Source organism: Neolamprologus brichardi, chromosome 14, assembly GCF_056152115.1.
Source record: "Neolamprologus brichardi isolate AB-2024 chromosome 14, ASM5615211v1, whole genome shotgun sequence".
Lineage (NCBI taxonomy): Eukaryota > Metazoa > Chordata > Actinopteri > Cichliformes > Cichlidae > Neolamprologus > Neolamprologus brichardi.
The window spans coordinates 15,117,252-15,144,265 of NC_142117.1; the positions used below are offsets into that span (position 1 = coordinate 15,117,252).

Genomic DNA, 27,014 nt, shown 5'->3' on the forward strand with positions numbered 1-27,014 from the left:
TATAAAAACAATTGTATCCACTGAACATTTTTATTCATTGTGCACACGTGATGAAAATCCTTCGCAGTCTTTTCTTTACTTTCGGGTAACTGAATCCCTTCCAGACATCTGTGCAGTCATGTGTCATATGAGCTTGAATATTTTAAACTGTGTTTTTTTCCTTCCCTGCTGGGGGGTAATGGGGGTGGGTGGTATTGGCTCATCCAACAAAAACATACGCATTCTCAAATGTATGGGCTTTCTGGGAGAAGTTCATCTGATTTCTCTTGCATTTTGATTTGACAGATTCTCACCTCCCATCACCCACCTCAGAGTGTTCGATTAGCATGAAATATGACAGGCTGGACATGCGTACATGGAATGTGCTTTGGAAGCTGCAGAAAACACGTTAAAGTCGTAAAGCTCTCCAAAAACATCCCTCTGGATATCGTTTGCGTTGGTCTCTGCAGTTTTCTCCCGTGCAGTAACCTCCCTGTTGTAAAAGTTCTGGGGGTTTTCTTCTTCTTCCTTTTTTTCTTTGTCAGATTATGTGCATTGTTTAATGTGTGGAGAATGTACTCATCCACAATACTTAAGATAAATCAGCAGGTCAGCTGACACTGAAAACCTCCTTCTAGCTTTTTAAATGTAACACAGAACTTCTGGCGCATCTTCAGTTCATTTAAACCCACATTTTCATGTGAATGCTTCTTGATCTTCTTGAGGTTTTGGTCTTGAAGTGTCAGGGAATTGTTTTTTTAGTCAAATTGTTTTCTTCAGCATAATTCACATCTGAGTTTGCGTGTTTGTAAACTTATAACATTTTCATGATGATTTTGCTCATTTTCACATAGAGAAAAATCCAAAAGAACCAAAAAACATCTCTGCAAAAACACGTGAGAATGTTTACTTTCCTCACCGGCTAGATGTATCCGGGGCCAGAAAGTAAACAGTGGAGGAACGTTTCTACTAAGAAATCCATAGTTGTGAGAAAACCCATTCTCTTATAAGCCTCTGCTACAACTACCCAAGCTGTTTCAGTTTGCATGGTCTGCCGTGTCCCCGAAAATAAGACCAGACTGAGACCGTTTCCTCTAAAGGGTTTCTGTGCTGTTGTTTTGCTCTATATCCAAGTTTCTTTACACCTCTCCAGACCACCGCTTAATTTTCAGTTTTCATTTAGATATTTTTCTGTATATGAACCTGTGCACCGGACATCCCTCTCTCTTGAAGCAGTGAGCATGACACATTATTAACCTTATTGATGCCAATTTAGAAACTTTGTAACTAAATTTAGCACTTTTTCATACCCCTGTTAAATGCTTTTTCCTCTAAAAATGCACCTAGCAGTTTATTGTGGTGTCACAGACAGTAAGCAGTTGCTCTTATGAACGTGAGTTTGATGGAGCCCTGTCCATCCATTTGGACTTTCCAACCAATGTCTTAGGTACCCAGTACTGATGGCTGTCTTACTTCTTGATGGCACAGATTCACCAAGGTGCTGGAAACATTCCTTTTTGGACTTTATTGATATGACAGCATCACACAGTTGCTGCAGATTCATTGGCTGCACATCCATGATGAAAATCCCCGTTCCCCGATCCAAACGTGCTCTATTGAATTTTCTGTTGCCCTGATCACTGTGGAGGCCATTTGAGTACAGTGAACTCATTGTCATGTTCAAGAAACCAGTCTGAGATGTTCTGAGCTTTGTGACATGGTGTGTTATCCTACTGGAATCAGCCATCAGAAGATGTGGTCAGAAAAGGATAGACATGGTAAGCAACAATACAACAAGACCCTTTGGTGGTGTTTAAGCGCTGCAAAGGGTTGTCGTGATGTTTACGCCAGCTTTACCATCTTAGTGTCAAAGCAGAAACGGACACTCATCAAACCAGGCAACGTTTTTCAAGTCTGTCACATGTAGCTGTAATGCTCAGTGTTGTGTCCTCTCTGACTGCAGAGAAACCAGAGACATCCAGACTACAACTGAAGCTTTAAAAAAAAAGACAGGTATTTGGAGTGCCCTTGTTTTAGTAGTACTTAAAAACTGCCTGTATTATATTTTAGTTAAGCCCAAGAAAGAATATGCATAAAAACAATAGCTGCTTTATTATTGTTTTTTACTTTCTTTTTAATCAAAGTTGAATGTCTCTGTAAATTTGGACACAAAAATCTTTGAGGGACAGGTTTTGTAATTCTGATGTGACATTTAGAAAACATGACACTTCACAGTGAAAATGTCAGAGAAAACTGTTACCTTTGTTTGCTAAAGACAAAAAACAAAGGTCAGTGCATGAGCGCTTGTCACAGTGTCAGGTCAGCTGTTGTTTGGAATGAAGGTATGAAGGTCAGATATTGTATGCAAACATGCAAGCACTCAAACACACACACACACACACACACACACACACACACACACACACACACACACACACACACACACATAAATCGAAGTTAAAGTGGAAGTTGACCTGCTAAGCATACTAGAAAATCTATTAAGATTTTTTTAAGAGAGATATTTATAGTTTAGTTATCAATGTCTTAGTCAAAAAAGCTAAAACATGTGACTTCGAATCAAATCTACTTGAGGACATAACACACTTTATATAACTTGTCTCATTCACACTATCACCTTTTTCTACACCTAAGTGCTTTCTAGCTAACATTCATACTCCGATGTGAAGTGTGACTTGGGGTTCAGCTTCTTGCCCGAGGATTCTTTGGCATGGAGACTGGAGCAGCCAGCGATTAAACCACCAACCTTCCAGTTATTGAATGACCTGCTCTACCTCCTGAGCTACAGCCACCCTATAGAAGCAAACAGCCAACATATACAAGAAACCCCTGCAACATGCTTAAGCAGGGCTTCAGAGACTACAGGGAAACATTAGCTTCTGATGCTAAGCGTGTACTCGCATTCACCGGAGAAAAATACTTATTTATTGGAAACAATTACTGACAAAGCTCATTTTTCTTCTGATGTCGTTCAAACAGATCTGTTGTCAGGAGTCAAACGTTTGCTTGTCCAAATATTTCATAAAAATCCAACAATTTACAGTAACACTCATTTTATTTTTCAAATGACTTTTTATAAATGCAAGTGTGTCTGACAGTATATGGGGCTCAAATACGTAAGCTGTGTAAATTCTCTGTTTCTGGGCAGACTCTTGTCTCCTCCGGCCTTTTAACATTCCTGTAAAAGACCCGTAAAAGCTGCAGCCTCAGCTTTATGGTTATTACCAGCTCTCTCTCTCTTTCTGTGCACTAACTGTGTCAGTCTCTTTTTATGGTGATTTGTGTTTAAAGTACAGGGCCTGTGCGTGATAGTCTACATTAGTGTACATTAGTGGACATTGTAGGCAACATTTAAAGCAAGAGAAGTGAGCATAAATAGAGCCAATGACCGTCTTATAAATATTATCTTCCATTTGCACAGAACAGTCAGACCTCTCTGTTGGTCTGTTCCAACGTCAAACCTGCTGAACATTTTTGAGTGGACAGCCTGTGGTTACAGTGATTTATAGGTTAATACTGGTTTTAGTGTAATGTGTAATTTTCCTGTGGCTCTGCCTCGGCTGTTCTAAGCCCCTCCCATCATTCACAAACACCTCTGCCAGGTAAGAGGAATCAGCTTAAGCCACTGCTCCTTAACATCTTACCTCCAACCGCAAATCTCACCTGATTTGATCTGATACCACCTGTGATTGGCCAAAGCCTCCTGATGGGGCCCAGAGGAGATGCAGGAGTCTTGATTTGCTTACCTGAGCTTTAATGAACTTAAGTTGCTGGTAGATTAATTTTGTCGTGTTTGGGCAGTGCCACTGTTTGTTCGGTGTGTGTGCTAAGGCTAGCTAAGCTCAGGAGTGTTAAAGTACTTCTTAAAGCCCTCCTCCAGTAGTTATTCCTCCAATCTGACCATTTCATTTGGTCCATCTGCTCTGCAAATACTATAAATCAGCATAAAAGCAGTTTATACAATTTATATAGTTTGCAACAGTTAAACACAACGTGACCAGGCTTTTGGCTTTATGTAATGCTCAAGAACCGTAGTACAGAACCCTGAGATGTCCCATAATGTTTACCATTTGTAAACAAGAGTCTTTGTTCACTGATGTGAATCATTTAAAGATGTTTTATATGTTAGTCAAAGGCTGTTGGGTAATACTGTGGGTTTTCTTGGGCTCTTTGCTGATCAGCAAATGCCTTTTTGCCAGTCATGCGTCAGTACTGGCTGTCTCAGCATCACTGCATGAGTACTGACAACGAATGAAAGTTTCATTCCCAAACAGAGATGTTGTCTCATGACTGGTAATCTGATGTGTGTCTTCTGAGGATAGCATTAGAGCTACGCCAAAGGCAACTTAAAAACAAAGGTTTTAAACAATATGCTTTTTCTTTTTTTTGATCAATCTCAACATCTTTGCTTCTCCAAACACAGAAATAAGCACATAAAACAGGCTCGGACACAACATGTCAGACCTAAATCTCTGCAGACAGGATGACAAAATGCAAAAATGACCTTTTTCACCTCCTGTAATAAATGTGCCAATGCGACACTGACCAGACCGAGCTAACAGCCTCCTCTAACTCTGTAATGACCTTGTTTGGGTCATCCTGCTGCAAACAGCAAGGAGCGAGAAACAGACAAAAGAAACTTTGTCACAGTGTTATTTTCCTAAGTAAACAAAAGAATGCTTTTTGCTTCTCTCTCACCTTCTTTCTCTTCCTGAAAAGTTTTCTTAACATTTTGATTAATAGGAAAAGCAAAGGAGCAGCTGACCCCTTAATGCAGGGGTGTCAAACCCAAATACACAGTGGGCCAAAATTCAAAACTGGAACAAAGTCGCGGGCTAACGCTAATATTTATTGAAATATATTTATTCCTCCAGATATAAGAATGAATCTTTTCTTATGGACTCAAACACGTTTTGCTGAAAAACTGAATATGGAACAAGCAAAGCTTAATACTAAACAATATATATATATTAGCTGTATAATACCAATAGGCCAGCTGTAATAGTAATTTGGTATGGGCCCGCGGGCAGGAGTTTGACACCTATGCCTTAAGGCTTAGCTGCTCAATATATGTGTGTAATTTGATGGTGTTTAACTGGTCTGAACATTTTGGGTACTGGTACCCAACCACAGAAGATCCTTCCATCCATTTTCTTCCACCTATCCTTTTCAGGTTTGTGGGATTAGTGAAGATAAAACACAAATTCAGCACGCTTTAAATGCATGGAAATGTTAAAAAAAGAGTTCAGGTGCTCAGTGCAGTTTTTTTAAAGTGACCTTTTGTTTCACACAATGACCACTTTGTGTGGAATCTGTTTGTAAAAGGCTTTGAAGTTGTCTCTGGGGCTCAATAAAACATCTGTGTTTCTCTTTCCCCACCAGGTAACCACATGCTGTTGAGAGTTCTGCCCTCAGTCTACCCCAAACAACCAGACACCATTCACCACCACCTAGGCAACCTCAGCGCCATGATGCCACAGCTGGAATCCACCGAGCAACAACACCTGATCAGGCTTATTCAAATGGTTGCTGAGCAACATCCACTTGTGAGTTTTTGTGCTGACAAATTAACAATTTACTGTGTTTGAAACCAACTATTCAAACTATCCACTTTCATTTGGATTATTTGGATTATTTTTTCTGTTAAGTTATGGCTGCTCATACCACTATTACTTCACCGGCAATTTATATTAAAATTTCAGTCATTGTGTCACCGCTTTGCAGCCAACACGGTGAAAATTACAATAATAATATATATAAAATGTTGTGACAGACTTCTAAAATGTTTCTATTTTCTTGTTTTTACGACAGGTGGCATTATAAATTTGTTCAGCCCTCTACATCATTTAAATGCCTCCCACCACATAGTTCAGACCATGTAGAAACCTCAGTTGTGTGCTTGGTGAGGCTTATTTAAGTGCCTGTGTTTTGGGTTTCTTGAAGCTTTGCCGGTCACTACCTTCAGTGACCTTGATCTGACTGTTTCAGGAATCCATAGTCAAGTGACACCTAAACATAGTATATACATGCTATATCTAGTATTAATTAGAGATGGCACGATAACACTTTTTTATGTCCGATACCGATATCATAAATTTGGATATCTGTCGATACCGATATAAATCCGATATAGTGTGTTTTTTAATCAATAAAACTGTTTTTTAATATCTTGCTGCATTTTGTATAAGTTCATACTCAAGTTTAAATAAACAACAACACTAAAGCTATTCTGTTATACCTGTATGCAAAAAATACACTGCACCCAAAATATTTCATAGTTCAGCAATACTGATCAATCTAATAAACTTAAACCTACTCAATCCTTCCTATTCTGGTATTTTAAAGAGTACTTAGCAGAAATATTAAGCAACCTAACTAATAGGGTTGCAAACTCCCAGCAAAAAAAAAAAGGGAACCACCCCCCACCCCCCCCACCTTATGATGCTTAATCAACGTAATCAACTTTAATTTGATGCAGTGTGGAAAAAAAATGCACAGAATTAAATTATTTTTCAAGAATAATTAAATAGATTCAACATCTTTGCAGACTTGCAGACTGCACAGATGGTATCTTCCCAAAGGAAAAAGTACTATAGCTTACTAGGGTATATTAGACTTAACAGTTACTATATACAGTAATGGACTTCTATATATTTTACATCAGATTAAAACTTTGGTTTAAGATTCAGATAATTATTTATTAAAAGCTAGACATTTTAAATGAGAATAAGAAAGAAAAGTATGTCTTTGTGCCCCCTTTTCCCTGTTCATGCCCTATCGGCCCCCCTGGCTAAACTTTGCTAGATCCGCCCCTGCACAGTTACCAGCTGTCAGCTACGTAGAAAAGGATCCTGGTGTAGAAAGTAATATTAAATAAATTCTAACAACAGCTTATCAAGGTTAAACATGCTGCTGTTATTCAGCTGCTGGTTTCCTCTTTCTGGTGCAAAGTGGGCCAAAAACAAAGATGAGAGATGGACTCGCGACAGAAAAGCCGATCAGCTGATCATTAAGCAGTTTCACGATTGAAGTAGCAGCAGGAGAGAGAGAGAAGAGGCAGTCGCTCCATATATCGGTTGTTAAGCTTAACGCAGGAATGCTTTACAAACATTCAGAGACGAATTTACACACTTGCTTTACTTCTCTCTGGGATCACTTCCTCAGAGATTAAATGCTGGCACAGCCGCTCTATCACGTGACCACACTGCTCCGATGTGCTACAGTTATGAGCCGAGTTGCAGCGTGTTGCAAGTTTTGTGAGGTGCTTTTTTGATATTTAATGGATCGGATTACATTTTTTATTTTTCTCCGATATCCGATCCAGTAATTTAGGTCAGTATCGGACCAATACCGATACGTAATATCGGATCGGTCCATCTCTAGTATTAATAAAAACTAAAATGAGGTAAATGCATTGCAGTCAGAACTGATGGCCCATGTGAAAGTAATCCAGTATCCAGAAACAAAAACACTCGTGAAGAAGTTTCGAAATCCAGCATGTCTGTGATTATGTCGTTTCTGTCTGTGACTCAAATGTATTCAAATGAATGCATGTGGAAAATGCATTGGAGAAAAAAAAGAGAAAACACTGGGAGAATTGGGACTTTGCATGTGGTGTGCAGGAATTCCCTTAGTCCTGGATATTTTGGACCAGAGCTGCTGATGTTCAACGTGAAGGCGGGGGTGGGCGGGGAAGTACCACATACCAAGCAGAGCACATGGTGGTAAAACGCAGCCTCAGTTGAGAAACAAAAGCAGCCATCTGGAGTTATTCTAATGTGAACCCCCCACATAGGCACACAGGAAAATATTGTAGCTGTGTTCGTCACAGCAGTTACCAAATGTTTGGCATCTTGAGATTCACTTTACGCAAGTGATGCGGCATTAAAATGGCACTCATGTGGAACTTTTGAACTGCATAACCTATTTTTTCATTTGTCAGACAGAATCGTTAACGGACATATATGGCTTGATAATCTTTCACAACAACTAAAAGAGCTGGCAATGGTGGATATTGTTAGACCATTCTAGTCTAGTGCAGTCTACTGTGACCCTTACAGATTATGAGCAGGAGCTTTTTATTCACTCATTTTTTCCAGACATCCCTACAGCCAAGCTTTTGTTTATTATTAGTCACGAGTATCTTCATCTCACTCCGAGGTCACTCCTCTCACCTATGGCCTTCACTGGAAAGATCAGGGCTCCTTTTGGTAGTTGTTATTTGTCATGAATATTGCTGTTTTTATTTTTATTTTATTCCCCCCTCTCTAATTCTCTGCTTCTTTCTTTTTTTCCCTCATCCATGCAGATGTTGAGCCCTCAGGTTCCAACGTTGGTCGGTTACCTAGGGAACCAGTCTCTCACCGAGGCTCTTTTAGGAGCACTTGTCGATGTGTCTCAAGCAAGTCCTTCCTCGCTGGTCAGCTTTCTGCCACCGCTCAGGATCTTGGGACAGCAGTGCCCTGCTTTCCTGGCTCATGTGGCCAAAACCCACGGTGCTGTGGGCATTATCAGTGAGGTAAAAAAAAAAAAACCCACACACACACTCAAAAAAGAGCCTTACCTCATTTCAAATTTTGGTGATCTCACCTTCAAGTTCAACTTCTGGTACACCTCTGGGCCGCTCCAGTTGCAGCTATTTTTAGATTGCTTCCCAGAGATGATCTTTTGACCACTGGAGGTCAAAGTAGATGATTTGTGCATGATCTGCAGCTCTCTGGAAGCTCAGGAGTATGCTCCCTTTTTTTCATAAGCAGCAGCACACTGAAAATGTGGCAGCTTTTTGGCCACTCTAGCATAACACACTAAACCTGCCCTCCACACCAGAGTTACCATTTTTTGACTATCTTCTACAAAATGAAATTCAAGTTGAAGAGGCTTAACTGTAAAGGCTTTTACACACCGGATATGATTAGGCCATCACTTTGCATCATTGTGTAAACACTTTAACTGCATGACATAAATTCATATTTACTGTTCATTCAAGCATATTACCTCAATTAACCCAACTGAGGATATAAAGAGGAGCAAGTCTGAAGGAAATAATAGAAACAAGTAGAGGTCATTGAAACACACACTTACTGTAAACAGGCAGGAGTGATTATTTTAATGGGTAGGAAATGATGGGCACTCATATGACTTGTTCTCTCATGCTCTGCCAATTATAAAACACACACAGACCGGATAGGCCGGGCAGATCCGGAGGTTTGGACCGCTGTCTGACACCTGCATACATCAGTGTTCGGTGGAACTGTCTTTCCCAACACGTGCCGAAACCTCTTAGGGCTTAGAAAGGTCAGAGTCTGTTATTCTGGCAGGTGAAGATCTAATTTGAAGTAACAATGAAGGAGCAATGTTCTAAGCCTTACCTTATTATTGCAAACATAACACAATTTTAGGGAACATTAACCTCAGAAAACAGTTGGTCCTTTGTGTGCTGAAAAGGGAAAATCGGCTATACTGGAAAATGTATTTTGAAATCTTAGCTCAGTATGCGTGAAATTTTGTTTTTAAAATTGCCTACCTCACCATATCCTACTGTTCACCAAAATTATCAGCAGATTTGGTGACAAAAGACAGACCTTGCAAAGTCTAACGCCCACCATGAACAAGTCTGAGTTATTGTATCAATGTGAATCAAGCTGTCAATTTGGTTAAAAGGAGGACGACCACCTCAGTTTTTCAGTTCAAAGGTAGCTGTCCCTGACTCCCAGAGGCATATAAACCATGAGGGACCAGTAAAATTCAGAGCCTTAACTCAGGGCTAGCCTCATCAACCGAAGGGGCCGACCACAAGGGAGTTTAAGTACCTTGGCAACCTCAGCAACAGCAATGAGCAAGTCATCTCCTTTTCCCAAGACCCCTTTTCGTCTGATGAGGCATGTCAGAGGGGATCGGCAGATCCTCTGAGTATTTCTTCTATTGTCTCACTATATCCTTAATAAGCTACACCCCCCTCCTGACTTGCTAGTTCACCATAAGCCTTGCATCCTCTGGGACAAACGTGCACCACACCAGGTTGGGAATACAAGTATACCCACCCTAACTGGATGCCTCGCATCACGAGTGAACCCAGGTGAGGCTGACTAACAAGCTTGTTCTCCTTCCCCACCACAGAGGTGATATTTCATGTCTATAGAGCCTGTTCTCTGCCTCTGACTGCCACCAAATCCACATAGTACCTCCCTGTGAACTAGCCGCTCCTGCTCCCGGTAGCCTCACTGGAGGGCTGGGCCCATGTGGCTCATTTAACCCATAACCTGGTCACAAAGCGCTTTGCAGTGAGCCCCTCCCACAGGCCCACCTCCAAGGTGAAGCCCGAGCGACCCTGTCCTGGAGTAAACAACGCTTCACTTTCTCTGGCCCCTCAACCAAAGCCAGTTTGCCTTGAAAGACCCTACCAGGGGAAAATTGTCCCTGACAACACAGATCTCAGGAGCACTCAAAAATCCAAACCCCTCCGCCACCATGAGTTGGCAATTAATGGACTGGCTGACTCAATGAATCACATGACACCAAGAGCGTGACACCCCTCTGTTTAAAACCAAAAACAGACACACGTTATTTGTGTCTGTATTGACTTTTGCACAGATTTAAAAGCATTCATGGCTTTGAATACTGCTAATACAGCATGACAGCTCCTGTTACATCCAATAAGTTCACTTTTTGTAGAGATTAAGAATATCAAAATTTGTTTTGAAAGAGATACAATTTGTTCCATGTGCATCCTTTAACCTATGGGTCACACATATGGCTGCCATCAGATGTTACTCAACAAATAGCCTTTTAAAAGAGCAAAATGCAATGATATATAGACTGATGGACAACAATAAAAGATTGTCTTGACGATAAAGTCTGTCTTTGATAAAGCAATATTAAGCCCCAATTTCACTGTTTTATTTGTCCAATGACTATTTAATGGGTTTAAATGAATGAGTTCAGTTCTTAAACCTGCTGCTGTACACAAGTTCAATACTAATAAACAAAAGTTCATAAAATGAATTAATACAGAAGAAGAAAAAAAAAGATTCTTGCTAATGATCAGCACGCTCTCACAGAGCCCCTAATATGGCTTTATAAGTTGTGTTGTCTTATGTTGTGTTCTTTCAGGTTTTAAAATGATGACAGAAAATACTATTATTATTATTATTATTATTATCATGTCATCGTCATCTAAAAGCGTTCAGTGTAGACCTTGTAGGTTTACAGCTCTATTGCTAGTCTTGTTCTAACCCTGTTAAGTATTTATGCAGCACTGTGTAATCATACATGTGATAAAGACCCACGTTATAGTCAGTCTGTGATGTCTGTGTGTGTGTTTGGGGGGTTTAGACTGACAGCAAGACAGGTGAGAACTCCCACTTTCTTTTTCTCTTTTCCTCTGGGTGCATTTTGGGCAGTTTAACAACAATTTAGGGGAAATTAGCAAAAAAACCCAAAAAACATTATGACTGTCTCTACATGAAGTGTTCCTCCTCCACCCATACTCATATACAAACACACACACAGAAACAGAAACGGACGTACACAGAAATCTCAAAGCTGGAACCCATAATAGGCTTTCTATTACTCCAGGGCAAAGTTTCCCTCTGAAAGTTCCCTTCCTCCTCAATCTTCTTGTCAAAAAACCTGCCAGCGCAGTTTTAACACACTCACAAATACTCATACGCGTTCAGATACACAGATTGTTGGACCTCGGTGTCCTGCCTTTCTTCACATTGGAACCATTTGGAAAATAACCAGTGTTTTCTGGGAAATGCCCCTGCTGAGGCCTCTTGATGATGGCAGTGGAGAGACCCTCCTGTGGGTTCGTGTTTGTGCCCTGCAAGCACGCACACGCACATACACACAACCTTTCACACTGGGATGCATTTGTTCTTGATTGCACAAGTCTTTCTCTGGCTTCCCTCAGCCACCTGAAGGGAGTTAGTCTATATTGTGTTTCTGGACTTATTGCGTGTTGGATCAGAATATGTCACTGGTGAAAGAAACCCTTGCACACTGTGGACTGCTTTTTATTCAAGCAGCCCTGCAGGAAAATCTGAAAAAAGAAACTGATGGAATTGCAAACAGTCTTGCTATACATTGCTATACAGAAATAAAACTAATCAAACTAGTCCCACTCAGTGTGTTATGGAAACACTGTTGAAACAGCCAGATGACTGCTTTGTGACTACTGCCATTAGTTTTCTCAAATGTGTCTTACTGTTGACTAATTAACTGTTGGAGTGGGAGAGGCAGATTTATTTTTCTTAAACTTTTCTCTCTAACCTACTGCTGAGCTCATACTTTTCACTCTACAGGCATCATTTAATCTTTTTCTGAATCGTCTCTTTTTCAAAGCAAGCTGACTTACACTCTTTAATCTGTAGGCATCAGAGGCAGAGAAGTGTCATCTACTCCATTATAATTTCATCAAAGATTACTGGAGTAAAACAGCAACTACCTATTCTTCTATCTCGCTCCCACAAGTGCATTTTTTAACACTAGGAACACAAAAAGCTGTGCGTCAGCTTCATGCGGCACTCACAGTTTTTAAACCACTCTGATAAGAGTCATTTTCCTTCAGTTACAAGGAACGTCATCATCATGCTAACTTTAACTGCTGCTTAGCTGGATGCAGGTGTGACCAATTGAGGAGCAACAACAATTAATTTGGACCATCATGGGCCACCATCCACTTGTGTTTAAAGTTTTGGAGGGGGTTTCCTGCAAGAAAATCTTTGTTGTTGTAATCTGTTTGCATAAAACATGGTAGCAGAAAGCATCAGGCCAAATCTGGCATTAGCAACAATCCCACTGCAGTTTCTCCAGAAACTGCTTGTGTGCATTTGATTGATGAGGACTTCATTCAACTCTCAAGTTGTTCTGCATTTAGTGCTAATCCTATGCATTTAAAATACCCAGTTTGTTATTATTTGGAAAGAAATTTAGACAGTATAGTTGCGACTGCTGTATAGGATCACAAGATGGGGCTTGGTGATGAACAAAGGCTGTTTTCACACCTTTCGTGTTTAGTCCGTTTAAACTGAACTCTGGTACTTTTTTACCCTTCGATTCACGAGACCTTTTGGAAGAGATGGCCTTGTTTATTGTGTGAACGTGATCTGAACCAACAACCAGCTACTGTACATGCTGCAAATTTGAGCTAAACACCTTCCCTTAGCCAAGTATGCTTTGTTTTCTGGGGTGCAGCAGCGTACCATAGTGCATACCAAACGGTCAGTACAGGTTAGCGACTAGCCGTAACAGTAATGTAAATTCTCCATGTTATGCAGAACAGAACAACCTTCTTCCTGTATTTACATTTGGCCTATAAGCTATAAGCTATTGTAGTGACGTATTTTGGTTCACTTTGAGATTTTCTGTGGGGAAAAAACCCAAACCATTGAGAAAAAGCTACAAATTTACAAACTCATCGACTGATTCAAACTAGAGTAAATGAACTATAATGTGCGTAGTATTAGCAACATCCTGTCTCAAAGCAATGCTGAGAAACCAGCGTGTGCAGTTCTCACTTCTCCCTGTGCCTGGTTCTACTAGAGATATCTTGGTGTTAACATGGAGTTCTTTCTTCCCACTATCACCAAGTGCTTGCTTGTAGGGCTTCATCTGATGGCTAGAGAATTTCTCTCTGAGACAGCTGATGTTATAGATTGGTGCTATATATATATATATATATATATATATATATATATATATAAAAATTCAATTCAACAGAACAATAAAATATATATATATTTGTTTGATTAACTTAGCTTTAAACTTGTAAACTTAGCTTTACATCAGGGAGGCCACAAAGTCAAACTCACCCAGCAGCTGATCACAGTCCCTGCTCATATCAGATGGTGACTGTGGAGCCCGCTGGCAAATCTCGGATAATGTGCATCATTGCAGTTTCTTTAGCCTGCAACAGTTGTAGCTGCTTCTCCAAGCCACTTTGCAATCCACTCACACCCTACCCCGCTCCACCTTTGCATGCTGCGTCTGACTCTGTGAATTAACAAACTTCTTCTAAATAAATTGATCTCCACACTAACTTAAACTCTTTGAGATGATTATGATTAAGATTATCAGTTGATTTTAGGCAGTGTTACACAAATTCTATATACCTGAAAGATAAATATAATCGTATTCATTTGCTGTTGTTTTTATTTAATAACTGAAGAGACTGTAGAGTGACTGTGTGCCAGACTGCAGCTCCAATTGAAGCTAATGCAAAGAAGCAAGGGAAGAAAGGAAAAGAAAATAACTGGGTGGTAAGCGGCGAGAGGATTTGGCTTGTCACTGTACTGATGCAATGTTTTCTTTCTTTGCTTTTTCTCTTTTGGTTTGAATCCCTCAGTATTTAATGTTTTGTACACACCAGCGCAGGTGCTATTGCCAGAGGAGCTTGGCTCAAATTATTGTCAGTGACTGAAACAGAATGGGCCACAGTTTGTTTCCCAGGGAGGCATTTGGAAATTTATTTGTTCAGACACGAGGCTGAAAAACCATAAATCTCTAGATCTGTGTCAGTCTTCTGCAGATTGGCAGTTTGGAAGAAGATCTGCTCCCCCCTGCCATCATTTTCTGGAAAACATGGAAGCTCATAATTAAAAACAGCTAGTAGTTCTTTTTTAAGACCTTCCTGTTATTGTCCTTTTTGGCAGAGCTTTACAAAAGGGTTTAGCTTTTAAAGCCGTAATGTGTTCAGGATACGAAATCAAGGCCAAGTGTTGTCTCCAAATAATTAAACGTAATTTGACGATTGAAGAGATCTTCATATGTCCAGCAGATTTTTAAATTTTATGCTATTATTCTCAGTTCCAAAATGAAAATGATGCGAGCCTCTGCGTATGCTGCAATATTTGGAAGAATTTTAGTAAGTCCTTAAAAAGTAAAATCATCTAGACAGTAAAAGCCTGAACTTTAGTTCAGAAGTAGCCAAAGCCTGAGCTCCAGCCACGCTCCGGAGTCCTTTTTGTGCAGAGCCGTGGAAACTCCTAAATACCTGCTTGGCATGTTGCTAGGTTTAATTTTTTTTTAAAAGTCAAGTTCTTCCTTTTGTGGTAGTTTTGGGATCCACATAATAGAAACGAAGTATCCTACAGAGAGTGCTTTTGCGGCATGCCTGAACGATGCTGTAACTGCGTTGTTCTCTCCTCGTTACAAGGTGTTCTAGAGGGCTGGAAACAGAGGTTGGCTCTGCCCGCCATCAATCAATCACTTCTTAGAGAATTCTGAGAATTCGAGAAGGAAGGAGAGTGTTTTCAGTTTTTAGTTCTGCAATGTGAGTTTTATAAGACGCAAGTGTTTAAAAAAAGGTTTTTGACCACAGATGGGGATTTTTTGGCTTTAGTTCTGCCCTAAAACGCCACAAGAGAGCTCTCACTCACCTTTGATCATCTTCTGTCACGCCGATTTCTGAGCTCTGTTTAAAATGCGGCTGCTCCTGTTAAATAAAGCTGATTACATTAAAGTATACGTTACACAATTTTGTATACAGAAATATATATACAAGAGAGGCATGGGGCGTCTATTGAGGGGCTATTGCACAGGTCATATTCCTGGTTAAGTATTACTCTCTCAACAGTCACAAGACTGTATATGTGCTGGATTTCATTTGTACAGAAACATGCTGGGAATGATGAAATGTGGTTATTATGGCAGTTTAGTTGGAAAGCTATTACATTTGGGAAAAGAACAAGTTTGTATTTTAAAAGGTTTGCTGGGAGCCAGCCTGCATGTGTTTGTATTTATTATTGTTTGCTATGATTTAGTAACAAAAGAAGTTACACCAAACCCTCCCAAACAGACGGGAAGAAGAAAACTCATGTGTGTTGAATTACCATAGCTAAAATTCACGCTTTCTTCACCAAAACACATGTAACTCAACAATATTCCCAAACTGCTGCAAAACACAACACTGGCCCCATTTTAAATGAGAAATAAACCATTAAGCAGTAAAAAATCTTCCTGAAAGTCCACGGTTATTTTTCTGTTTAATTTTATACCAAGACCAGTGTCGGCCAGGGCTGATATTATGTGTGATCTCCTTTCTCCAGACTCACGCTCACAGCTCGCTGGTCTACCTGGTGTCCCTTCTGGGCAGCATGGAGCACAGCTTTCACCACACCCTTCTGCTGGAGATCAGAGCGCTGACCGACCGTTACCCATCTTTACTGGGCGGCTGCGGTAAAGACATCTACAGGATGAGCAACTCTTTCACTGCAATAGCCAGGCTTCTGGGAAGACGACTGGAGGAGAAATCAACGTCACACTGCAGGTTAGGAAACACCTGTTAACATGGGCTGCATGAAATCTCTTAGAGGTGGTCACCTAAAATCTTAAATAGTGTCTCTACAGCCTCTCTGGATTGCAGCAGCTAGTATGGAGAGTAGCTAGAGACAACTAGAGATTGATATTCAAGTGTTGCTGATTATATTCTTGTTATGTTTTGCATTCACTCAGGAGTCACTTTAATACAATTCGAGTTTGTGCAGACTAAGCAACTACAATGCTCTGTTTCTTCCTTTTATTTAACCCTTTAAGACCTACCATAGAACCAAGTCTGCCAGAGCTTATATTATATTTTTACATGTTGTAGTGCCATTTTTGGGAGCATTTCAAGTTGCTATACATCAATACAACCATTATAGCCCAAATTGTACTAATATGTATGCATTAAGTGCATAGCAATTACATAAATTGCAATAAACTACAGAAATTTTAAAATCGTTTTTGTTTTTTTAACATATATTTCTAGTTAGAGAAATTTAAGAGGCTTATCCCTTAAAACTGTAAATACAAAAAAGTTGCACAAAATAGTTTCCCACCACAGGAAATTTATTTTGAGTGTCTTCATAGTTTGGTTTTTTTTTTGAAATACACCAATTTTTTATACACTGCAGGAAAAACGAAAATAAATATTATAATGCAAATTTACAAAAAAAACAGCATATGCATCAAAATAAACTATTTCCAGCAGTGCAATATGAGTCCTAAGCATCCCAGAAACGACACAGAAAGTCATAAAGTCAAACATGACTTTTAAAAACACCAGTATAGGCTCATAAGGCCCTGATGGTAAAAAACTACATTTCCGCGATAGTTCGCGCTGATGGACGTAGGAAGTGTTACAAACAGCTGATCGGATCGGCAAAGCGTGTTTCTGGAATATTATGTTTTTGTAAAGCGCTTTTTATGCAGTTTTTGCAAAGCTTTATGTGGAAGGAAACTGTGACTTAGGACAAGCTGATGGCATAAGATGTAAGTACAACTCCTCCGGTTTCGTATGCAAAAAAAATTATTGCGCTAGCTTATGTGGTTGCAGTGCTACCGGGATTTAAAAATAGTTGCGCAAAACTGAGCGTGCCCGCTCCGACCGGCTTTAACGGGTTAAAAAGGGATTTGTGCACTCACTGGCCAGTTTATTAGGTTCACCTGGTCAACTGCCTGTTAATATAAAAAAAAATCTAATCAGCCACCCACATGGCAGCAGCTCAGTGCATTTTGGCATGTGGATATGGTCAATACGGCCTGCTGAAGTTCAAACCGAGCATCAGAATGAGGAAGAATTTATATGACCTTGAATGTGGCATCGAATTTTGGTGCCAGATGGTTTGGTCTGAGGATTTCAGAAACTGCTGATCTGATGGGACTTTCCCACACAATCATATCCAGGGTTTACAAAGAACGGTCTGAAAATACATATTCTGCTATTTTGTTGATAGCAGAGGACCCCCAAGGTGGTCGAGAATGACTGAGCTAAGATCCTGTGGGACTTCCAGATACAGGCGGACAAACTAGTGATGGTCAAGTAGAGAAAGGCGACCGTAGTGATGGATGTAGCTATACCAAGTGATAACAACGTTAGGAAGAAGGACCATGAGAAGCTCAAGAAATACCAAGAGCTGCGAGAACAACTCGAGAAGATGTGGAGGGTAAAGGCAGAAGTGGTCTCGGGACAGTGACCCCCAAACTGGGCGAGTGGCTCCAGCAGATCACAGGAACAACATCTGACATCTCTGTCCAGAAGAGCGCAGTTCTAGGAACAGCTAAGATACTGCACAGAGCCCTCAAGCTCCCAGGCCTTTGATAGAGCACCCGAGCTTGAAGGATGAAGGCCGCCCCACAGGGCGAGTGGGGGATTTTTTTTGTGTCAGAGACTGAGTCATAAAGAGAATACACATACTGACTCGACACATTGAGCTGTGTTACTTTGATCAGGACACTAAAATCAAATCTGGGTCTGTTACAGCGCACTGTCATTTAAGGTCATTAAAATATTTTTCTTTTTGGTTTTGCCTTCAAAACAATCTGCGTGCACAAGAAGTGAACACGCCATACCGTGCATACGCTGGCCAAGAGTCATCTGGCTGCGCTGTGGAAATGACACACACACAGCTCTCTTCTAAATAAGAACATTGTGTGCAGAGTTTGGGGCTTCGAAAAGACTTTGCTTGGGGTCTTTTGGAAGAGAGATAGAAGGGAAAAAGGATTGGAGGGAGGCAAAGGCAGTTTATTAGTGAAAGAGCAGGGGGGAGTGGAAAGGAAGCCCTCTTTCAAACAAGTAGAAGTTTTGAAGGATATTTGAATAAAAACACAAGTAAGGAACGAAAAACAGAAAAGAGCGAAAGAGGGTTTGACACAGTTTGAACCAATCAATGTGAGAAAGCACCAAATTAAGCCAAAGTTTGCCAGAGGGGGAGAAACTTGTGACACTGTCAGCTTCAGGTCACACGTATAGCAACTATAATGCGAACTCTGGCTCTGTGTGCATTCAGGGTGGATGAGGCATTCCAATCAGATGGAGGAGGAGGAGGAGGAGCACCAGAGCAGCAGCTGCAGGTGAAGATCCAGGCCTTTGAGGAGAAACTGGGAGACACAGTGGAAGACGAGGAGGAGGAGGCAGCAGGGGAGGACTCTCCTGCCCCGCAGCGACGCTACAGCCTAAGCCAAACAGTCAGGGAGGAGAGGCGTGAGATGAGATTCAACAGGTCAGTTAGTAAGAACATGCTTCTGCTCAGTGTCCTCTGAAATCTGACTGGATAGAAAAAACATATTTTTATGAAGAATCTGGTGGATTTGAAGAGATGCCAAGAAGACATTTCTATATGTGTGTTTGTTGAAGAATGTAAACACTGCCACACTTGGAAAATTTTGTTTATTTTATGAAATCGAAATGACACAAATTTACATATAAAACAGTGACCAGGTTACATCACTGCCTCAAAAGTTAAAGACTGTGTTGGAGGTGGGTCGCAAAGTGGCTTGCAGCAGCAACTGCATCTGTAGCAGGCTAAAGCAATTACAGGGCTTCCTTTATGAGATATACCAATGAGATGGTATCAGCTGAGCCAGCAGACACTGAGGGCTGGCATAGAAAGAAATTAAATATTAGCCATGTTTTCGCAAAAACATGCATATGTCTTTAATTGTTCTGTATATTGTCCTCTAAAATTTAGAAGTTTTATGTTTTGGGGGGTTTATGTTGCTGTTGTTTATGTTGTTAGTGGGATAAAACTGTCCTCTACCAGAGGCCTGGGAGCTTGAGGGTCCTGCGCAGTATCTTAGCTGTTCCCAGGACTGCGCTCTTCTGGACAGAGATCTCCGATGTTATTCCCGGGATCTGCTGGAGCCACTCACCTAGCTTGGGAGTCACCGCACCTAGTGCTCCGATTACCACGGGGACCACCGTTACCTTCACCCTCCACATCCTCTCGAGCTCTTCTCTGAGCCCTTGGTATTTCTGCAGCTTCTCGTGTTCCTTCTTCCTGATATTGCTGTCATTCGGAACCGCTACATCAATCACTACGGCCGTCTTCTTCTGTTTGTGTACCACCACTATGTCCAGTTGGTTAGCCACCACCATTTTGTCCGTCTGTATCTGGAAGTCCCACAGGATCTTAGCTCGGTCATTCTCCACCACCCTTGGGGGCATCTCCCATTTTGACCTCGGGACTTCCAGCTTATACTCGGCACAGATGTTCCTGTACACTATGCCGGCCACTTGGTTATGGCGTTCCATGTATGCCTTGCCTGCTAGCATCTTGCACCCTGCTGTTATGTGCTGGATTGTCTCTGGGGCATCTTTACACAGCTTGCACCTGGGGTCTTGCCTGGTGTGATAGACCCCAGCCTCTATGGATCTTGTACTCAGAGCTTGTTCTTGTGCTGCCATGATTAGTGCCTCTGTGCTATCTTTCAGTCCAGCTTTGTCCAGCCACTGGTAGGATTTCTGGATATCAGCCACCTCCTCTATCTGCCGGTGGTACATACTGTGCAGGGGCCTGTCCTTCCATGATGGTTCCTCATCTCCCTCCTCTTTCTTGGGTTTCTGCTGCCTGAGGTATTCACTGAGCACACTGTCAGTTGGGGCCATCTGGTAAGGAGCTTTCTTGTCTTTATGTCAGTGGCTTCTATCTCCTCCTTTGGCCAGCCTATTACCCCAGCAGGGTACCTGATCACGGGCAGGGCGTACGTGTTCATGGCCCGGATCTTGTTCTTACCGTTCAACTGACTCCTCAGGACTTGCCTGACCCTCTGCAGGTACTTGGTGGTTGCAGCTTTCCTAGCGGCCTCTTCATGGTTCCCATTCGCCTGCGGGATCCCCAGGTACTTGTAACTGTACTCTATGTCTGCAATGTTGCCTTCTGGTAGTTCAATCCCCTCAGTTCTGACTACCTTCCCTCTCTTTGTTACCATCCGACTACACTTCTCCAGCCCGAACGACATTCCAATGTCATTGCTGTATAGCCTGGTAGTGTGGATCAGTGAATCGATGTCTCGTTCACTCTTGGCATACAGCTTGATGTCATCCATGTACAGGAGGTGGCTGACAACTGCTCCGTTCCGTAGTCGGTATCCGTAGCCAGTCTTGTTAATGATCTCACTGAGGGGGTTCAGGCCTATGCAGAAGAGCAGTGGGGACAGAGCATCTCCTTGGTAGATCCCGCACTTGATGGTGACTTGTGCTATGGGCTTGGAGTTGGCCTCTAGTGTTGTACGCCACATCCCCATTGAGTTCCTGATGAAGGCTCTTAGGGTCCCATTGATCTTGTACAATTTTAGGCATTCCAGTATCCAGCTGTGGGGCATTGAGTCATAGGCCTTCTTGTAATCAATCCAGGCAGTGCACAGGTTTGTCAGTCTGGTCTTGCAGTCTCGGCTGACTGTTCTGTCTACCAGTAGCTGGTGTTTTGCGCCTCTGGTATTCTTGCCAATTCCTTTCTGTGTCCCGCTCATGTATTGACCCATGTGCCTGTTCATCTTAGCCGATATGATGCCTGACAGGAGCTTCCAAGTAGTACTGAGGCAGGTTATTGGTCGGTAGTTGGAGGGGACTGGTCCCTTCTTGGGGTCCTTGGGGATCAGGACCGTCCGACCTTCGGTTAGCCATTCCGGGTGTCCCTCGTTAGCTGGTTCATTTGTGCTGCCAGACGCTCGTGGAGTGCAGTCAGCTTCTTTAGCCAGTAGGCGTGAACCATGTCGGGCCCTGGTGCTGTCCAACTCTTCATACTGGAGACCCTTTCTTGGATTTCTGCCACTGTGATGGTTACTGGACCCTGTTCAGGGAGGTCGCTATGGTCTGCCCTCAGATCCACTAGCCACTGAGCATTGCGTCCTTCTCCCATATGCTCTTCCAGTATTGCTCCGTCTCCAGCCTTGGTGGTGCTGTTCTCTTATTATTGTTCCCTTGCCACTGAGAGTACACCTTTGCTGGTTCTGTGGAGAACAGCTGGTTTATTCTCCTGCCTTCTATCTCTCTGGTGTACCTCCTCAAGCTGCTGGCCAAGGCTGTGAGTCTTTGCTTGGCAGTTTCCAAGGCCTCAGGTATGGACAGCTTGCTGTATTTCTTATGCACCTTCTTTGTCGCACCTTTCTGCAACTCCGTTAGTTGGCTAACCTCCCTCCGTGCTACTTTGATCTTGCCCTCTAGCCTCCTTCTCCATGGAGGGTACTGCCCCTTGTGGCTGTTCAACTTGTAGCCAAGTTGCTGCCGTATTGTAGATCAGCTTGTTAGTGTCGGTAATCGTGGTTGTAGGTATTGTCCGTAATGCTGCATTAACATCCTCTAGCAGACCTTCTGAGGGTACTTCACGTAATCTTGGTAACCGGCTGCGGGGGATCCAGGTGTCAAGCTTGGCCATGATCCTATATTTCAGGTCAGTTCCTCTCGCACTCAACGATCCTTCTCCTGTCTCACTTGGGGCTATGTACCCAATATCGGGTGGGGGTGATGATATCTCCCCCCTGACCTGGCGTCCTGACTCCTCCTTGCCGTAGCATTTACGGAGTCCTGACTCCTCCTTGCCATAGCATTTATGTTGTACCTCGTCAATCTCTAGCTGTGAAAGCAGTCCCTTCTTTCGAATGTTGGAACACTGAGCTACTAGTTGTTTCGCCGTCATTGTGGATGTTGGGTATCGAAGAATCCATAGGTCCCTCATCCTATTCATGTAGCCCCTTCCGCCGGGGTTACTTGCGTAGTAGCATTCCAACAACGCCCTGTTTTTGTCTCTTGCCCACCGATGCCTTCTTGTTCCAGTAGCCCACTTCTCGTCAGGGTGCCCTGGTTCCTCAACACCTGACGCGGACCTTGTTGATCCGGGCGACGTCCGAGCCGGCATGCCTTCATATTTATCTGTCTCGCTCATGTCTGCGGTAGGCTCGCTTAGCATAGGGGGTCTAGCCTTAGGACCCTTACTGGATACAGACGCCCCAGGCAGGAATCGAACTTGCGATCCTCTGCTCCAAAGGCGTGTAGACTACGCAGCTGGATATACATGTAACAATTGATTGTTTGTATCTTCCTTTAAATGCCAATTTTTATTTGCAATGCTCCTTTCAAAACACTGCAAATTGTCATGTTTATGAACAAGTAGATTGGGTGAAATATATATATATATATATATATATATATATATATATATATATATATATATATATATATATATATATATATATGGCACAAAAGATCCCTTTCATTATCATCTGATGTAAAATGCTCTCTTGGTGAGATGTCCCACTACTCTGGAAGTTGTAATTTCTTTGTGGCTTAAGGATATGACATCATTTCTCAAAGTAGAAAAAAGTAGAACAGTCAACAAATATTGATGAAGAGGTACCAGAAACATTTTTATCGCTTTAACTGTTAATTTCTTCATGCTCTCTCTCCTAGGTCAAAGAGCCTGGCTCTCCACGCCGTGCGTTCTCGGTCCATCAACTCAGACGAAGGGGAGGACGGTGAAGGGGTGGAGCTCAGCACAGATAGCGCCTTTTCCAACACTTTGCCTAATCAGCATTCCGAAAACCATGAAGTCTCACCTGCTGAGAGGAAATTGACAGATGGCTCTCTGGTCGGCGTCACTCCGCTAGACAGAGCGGCTAAAGAGGTGGAGAAAAATCAAAACAGAGAGAAGGATGGACAGAAAGGAGAGCGGGCAGAGCCTGACAGACTTTTCATCCATTTAAGAGACAATATGGAGATGATCAGAGAGTTCTGTAAAGTAATGGTGCAGCAGATCCCCATCCCAGAGCAGTGTGTGATAGAAGGTAATGCATGCTGGTAGAAGCTGGTCTTCAGTATTAATCCACAAGTATTTAAGCAGAAGTTGATCAATAAACACAGGTTCCATAGAGACTGTCAAAGGCAGGGTTTATTTAACCTGCTGAACCTGAATGAGATTACAATCAGACTTGGTGATTAATGGGTATTAATGGGATGTGGTATGAATATACCTCATCTTCTCCTGTCTTTCATTCCCACTGTGTGTCTCTAACACACTGACACAGATGCAACGCTCAGCTGAGGGTTGATTTTTGCATCCAAAGCTCCAAATTGAGAGGGATTTGTTTCTCCAGGAACACTAATTTGATTTTAGTTGTGCGCTCACTGATTACTGATTTTAATTCTATCCAGACTGTAATTTACCCACACCCTCACCCCTACCACGCCCCTGAATGCTGTTTTCTTTGGTCTTCCCAAAATTTCTATGCTGTCTGAACAAATACTGTAGACTGATTATTTGTGTGCTAAAGGCTTTCCAGTCACTGAGAATCAACAGCCCGTGAGGTGATGAGGTTCATGTGATTTTCCTGTGGAATTTTCGACTGCCTCGTATAATTTAGCAGTGGCTAAAACTCCAGATGATATCAATCTAGTTAGTGAGGTGCCTAATGTCTAATCGTGCCTAATATCTCCTATTAATCATTTATAAATGGGACTTGTTAGGGGTTATTTGACATTAAGAGTGAGAGGGGAAACAGCACACACACACACACACACTACACAGTGAAAAAATTGCGAGTGTTTCAGCTGAGCTGCTGATCTGGGCTTGCGGTATTTGGACCCCACAAAGGAATAACAGAAACAAGGAAAACTTTTGGATGTCATCCAATCTTTGCAGTTCAGGTTCAAAATCACATCAACGTAATAGGATCAAAATATCATTATTTTTAATGGGAACTGAAAATGGTTGTTAGCATTAAATCGGGCCTTGAAGAAAGGCTGATGATTCAATTATAAAAACAAACCAGCAGTGTGTATCTGTGTGTATCTGTGTGTGTGTGTATCTGTGTGTGTGTGTGTGTGTGTGTGTGTGTGTGTGTGTGTGTGTGTGTGTGTCACTACTTTCAGATTTCCTTGCATTAAGGTTGCAGTAACAGTTGTTCAGCTAAAGATTTTGGATCTAATACAGACTTGTCTGCGCACCCATGTCCAAATCGGAGCAGCGTGACAGTGTGACAGTTCAGATAGGAAGCTGCCGTAATTGGAAAAAAAAGAAACATGCACATCTCCAAGCACCTACATCAAGACGGAGGGCATGCGCTGAAGAAACACAGCCAGAAAGCAATCAGTAATCAATTTGTCTTGTAATCAGTTTACAAAAGGGTTTATTCCAGCCCTCTCGGGCTTGCTTATTCTGATTGGGATGTTTATTTGAGGCATTTTTATTCTGTTTGGGGTGTACAGGTAGCCAATGGCAATCTGGCAGCTAAGGCACAGTGAACTAGGGTTATAAATACAGAGGGAGTTGATTAGGGCAATATGTTTAAGTGAGCAGAGAGGCACTGAGGGTCAGGTGACTGGCGGTGGGAAACGGGACAGGCCGGAGCGGCTGAGTGTGAAATGACAGAAGAGGCAGTGTGTGGAAAAACAGGCAACCAGAAAGAATCACACAGGCAAAATCTGCAAAGCTAAGTAGAAACAGATGAATGCATATGTAGGATGTTTGCAAGAAGCACACGTATGCATGGGAGCAGTTTTGGTGAGCGTGAATGACGAGCAGTTTTGTGCTTGGAGTTCAGGCAGAATCGAAACACCAGTTCAACCAGTTCAAATAAGCAAGAAACAAGAAACCGCTTAAACTAATCTAATCCATTTTCTGAAACTTTCCAATCCATTTTCACAATTCCACACTCCTTCTTCTCATATTTAGGGATTTGGCGCTTTATTTTCATTCAGTTCAGATCGTTTCTGCTTATTTTCAGTTTTCCAATTCGATTCGGTTCACTTGGATTAAGCCTTCACTGCCATCTTTTAGCGGCTCTTGTCATCACCTTTTGCATATCCAAACGTTTTTTAACTCGACCCAGCCCCTCCTACGATGATAAATCCTAATGTGACGTAAGTAATAAAAACGCATCATGTGGACTTGTTTTACAAAATGAGCACATTTAGAAAGAAACACATTTAGCTGGACAACGAGAGCTCCCAGAGCCTACACAGCACATTCAACAATACATGTTATCATATGCATATTACTGCAGTTTAAGTAAACAATTAGACATGATGTTCCAGTGTGTACTCCTTTCTCTGAGCCATCCACAAACACAAGCTTGTAGTGAGGCATTATTCTTTTCACCATATTCATGATGAAAAACACACAGAAAACCAGACGCGTACACGATACAGCACAGGAGGTGATGATATTTTGATTGACACGTGAGGATGTTATTGCTCCGCCTTTGGCCTTAATGTCATTTTATCTGAGAGGCAGCCAAGAGTCAAACGGCACCCACACATTACACGCACATGAAAACAGGAAACAAGACAGAAAATAACAAACTCCTCCTTTGGCCTCTGGTTAATTGATTGATTAAATCTGAAGGTGAATGTAAATATAACCAGCAGTTGTGTACTTTGAGTTTGATGGCTTAGTATTTGGTCCTGCTGGCAATGAGAATCCACCAAAGGCTCGCAGCCTATGATGTCACGGGTGGTCTCAGCTGGATGATGTCATCATGCTCCTGGCTGACCTTCCCATGAGCTGCTGACCCTTCATCTCACAGGATGAGGATTACACAGAAGAGTGCGCTTGAGCGCTCAGTCCAAACATATATACACGCCTGCACGTGCACATGGACACAGTAAAAACACGTTGCGTCCACATGCTTTTTTGTCGATGCCGCACTCACAGGGTGCCTCTTTGCTGCTCGGAGTTTCATCGTGAGCTGCTCTTGGTTTGTAGATGATGCCTTTTGGGTGGGATTCTGTTGTTATCGTCAGTCTTACTCGTTCTCTTTCTTTTGTTTGAAAGCTGGGTACATTAGTATAATGCAGGACTTTCTAAACTGGAGCTCATATACGGCGCTGTGCAAAAGTATTATTATTTTTTACTAATTTTTAATCAGTCCTTTAGGCTTTGTGTCTAAAAAACAAGTGTTTCTGGCTTGTGTATCACACCAGATTTTGTACCTGATCAGACAAGCAACCAATTTTAAATTGAATCGTTAGGCTCTTTGTCACTGAAGTTATGAAAAAGCACAAAATATTATCTTTGCACCAACAATATGATTCAAAAAGAGCTATTAGCCAAAAACTTGGCAGATCTGAGCGCAGTATAAAGTGTGTCCTTAAAATAATTTGGGGAAACTGAATAAGTGGAGTACAAAGAACAAGTGGCACAAGAGGATGAACAGTATCTGAAAGAAAATCTGGCCTTTCAGTTGATCTATCTACAGTTTGCTAAAGCCTCATCAAAAATGTAAGACGTGTCTCAGTGGAAGCAAGAAGCTCGCTCTGCAGGCCT

The 27,014-nt window shown here is 42.0% G+C and overlaps 1 protein-coding gene across 2 annotated transcripts in view; it reads left to right on the plus strand.

The window, feature by feature from the left end:
* The window catches only part of veph1 (ventricular zone expressed PH domain-containing 1), a 100,661-nt gene that overhangs the window by 33,011 nt on the left and 40,636 nt on the right, over window positions 1-27,014 (plus strand). The window contains exons 5-9 of one of the 2 annotated variants that reach the window (XM_087850876.1): window positions 5,380-5,543; window positions 8,306-8,515; window positions 16,044-16,264; window positions 18,765-18,977; window positions 23,162-23,535. In XM_087850876.1, the coding sequence (XP_087707002.1) occupies window positions 5,380-5,543; window positions 8,306-8,515; window positions 16,044-16,264; window positions 18,765-18,977; window positions 23,162-23,535 (1,182 nt within the window). The remainder of the gene's footprint in view (window positions 1-5,379; window positions 5,544-8,305; window positions 8,516-16,043; window positions 16,265-18,764; window positions 18,978-23,161; window positions 23,536-27,014) is intronic. The other variant, XM_087850877.1, reaches the window with a different exon arrangement.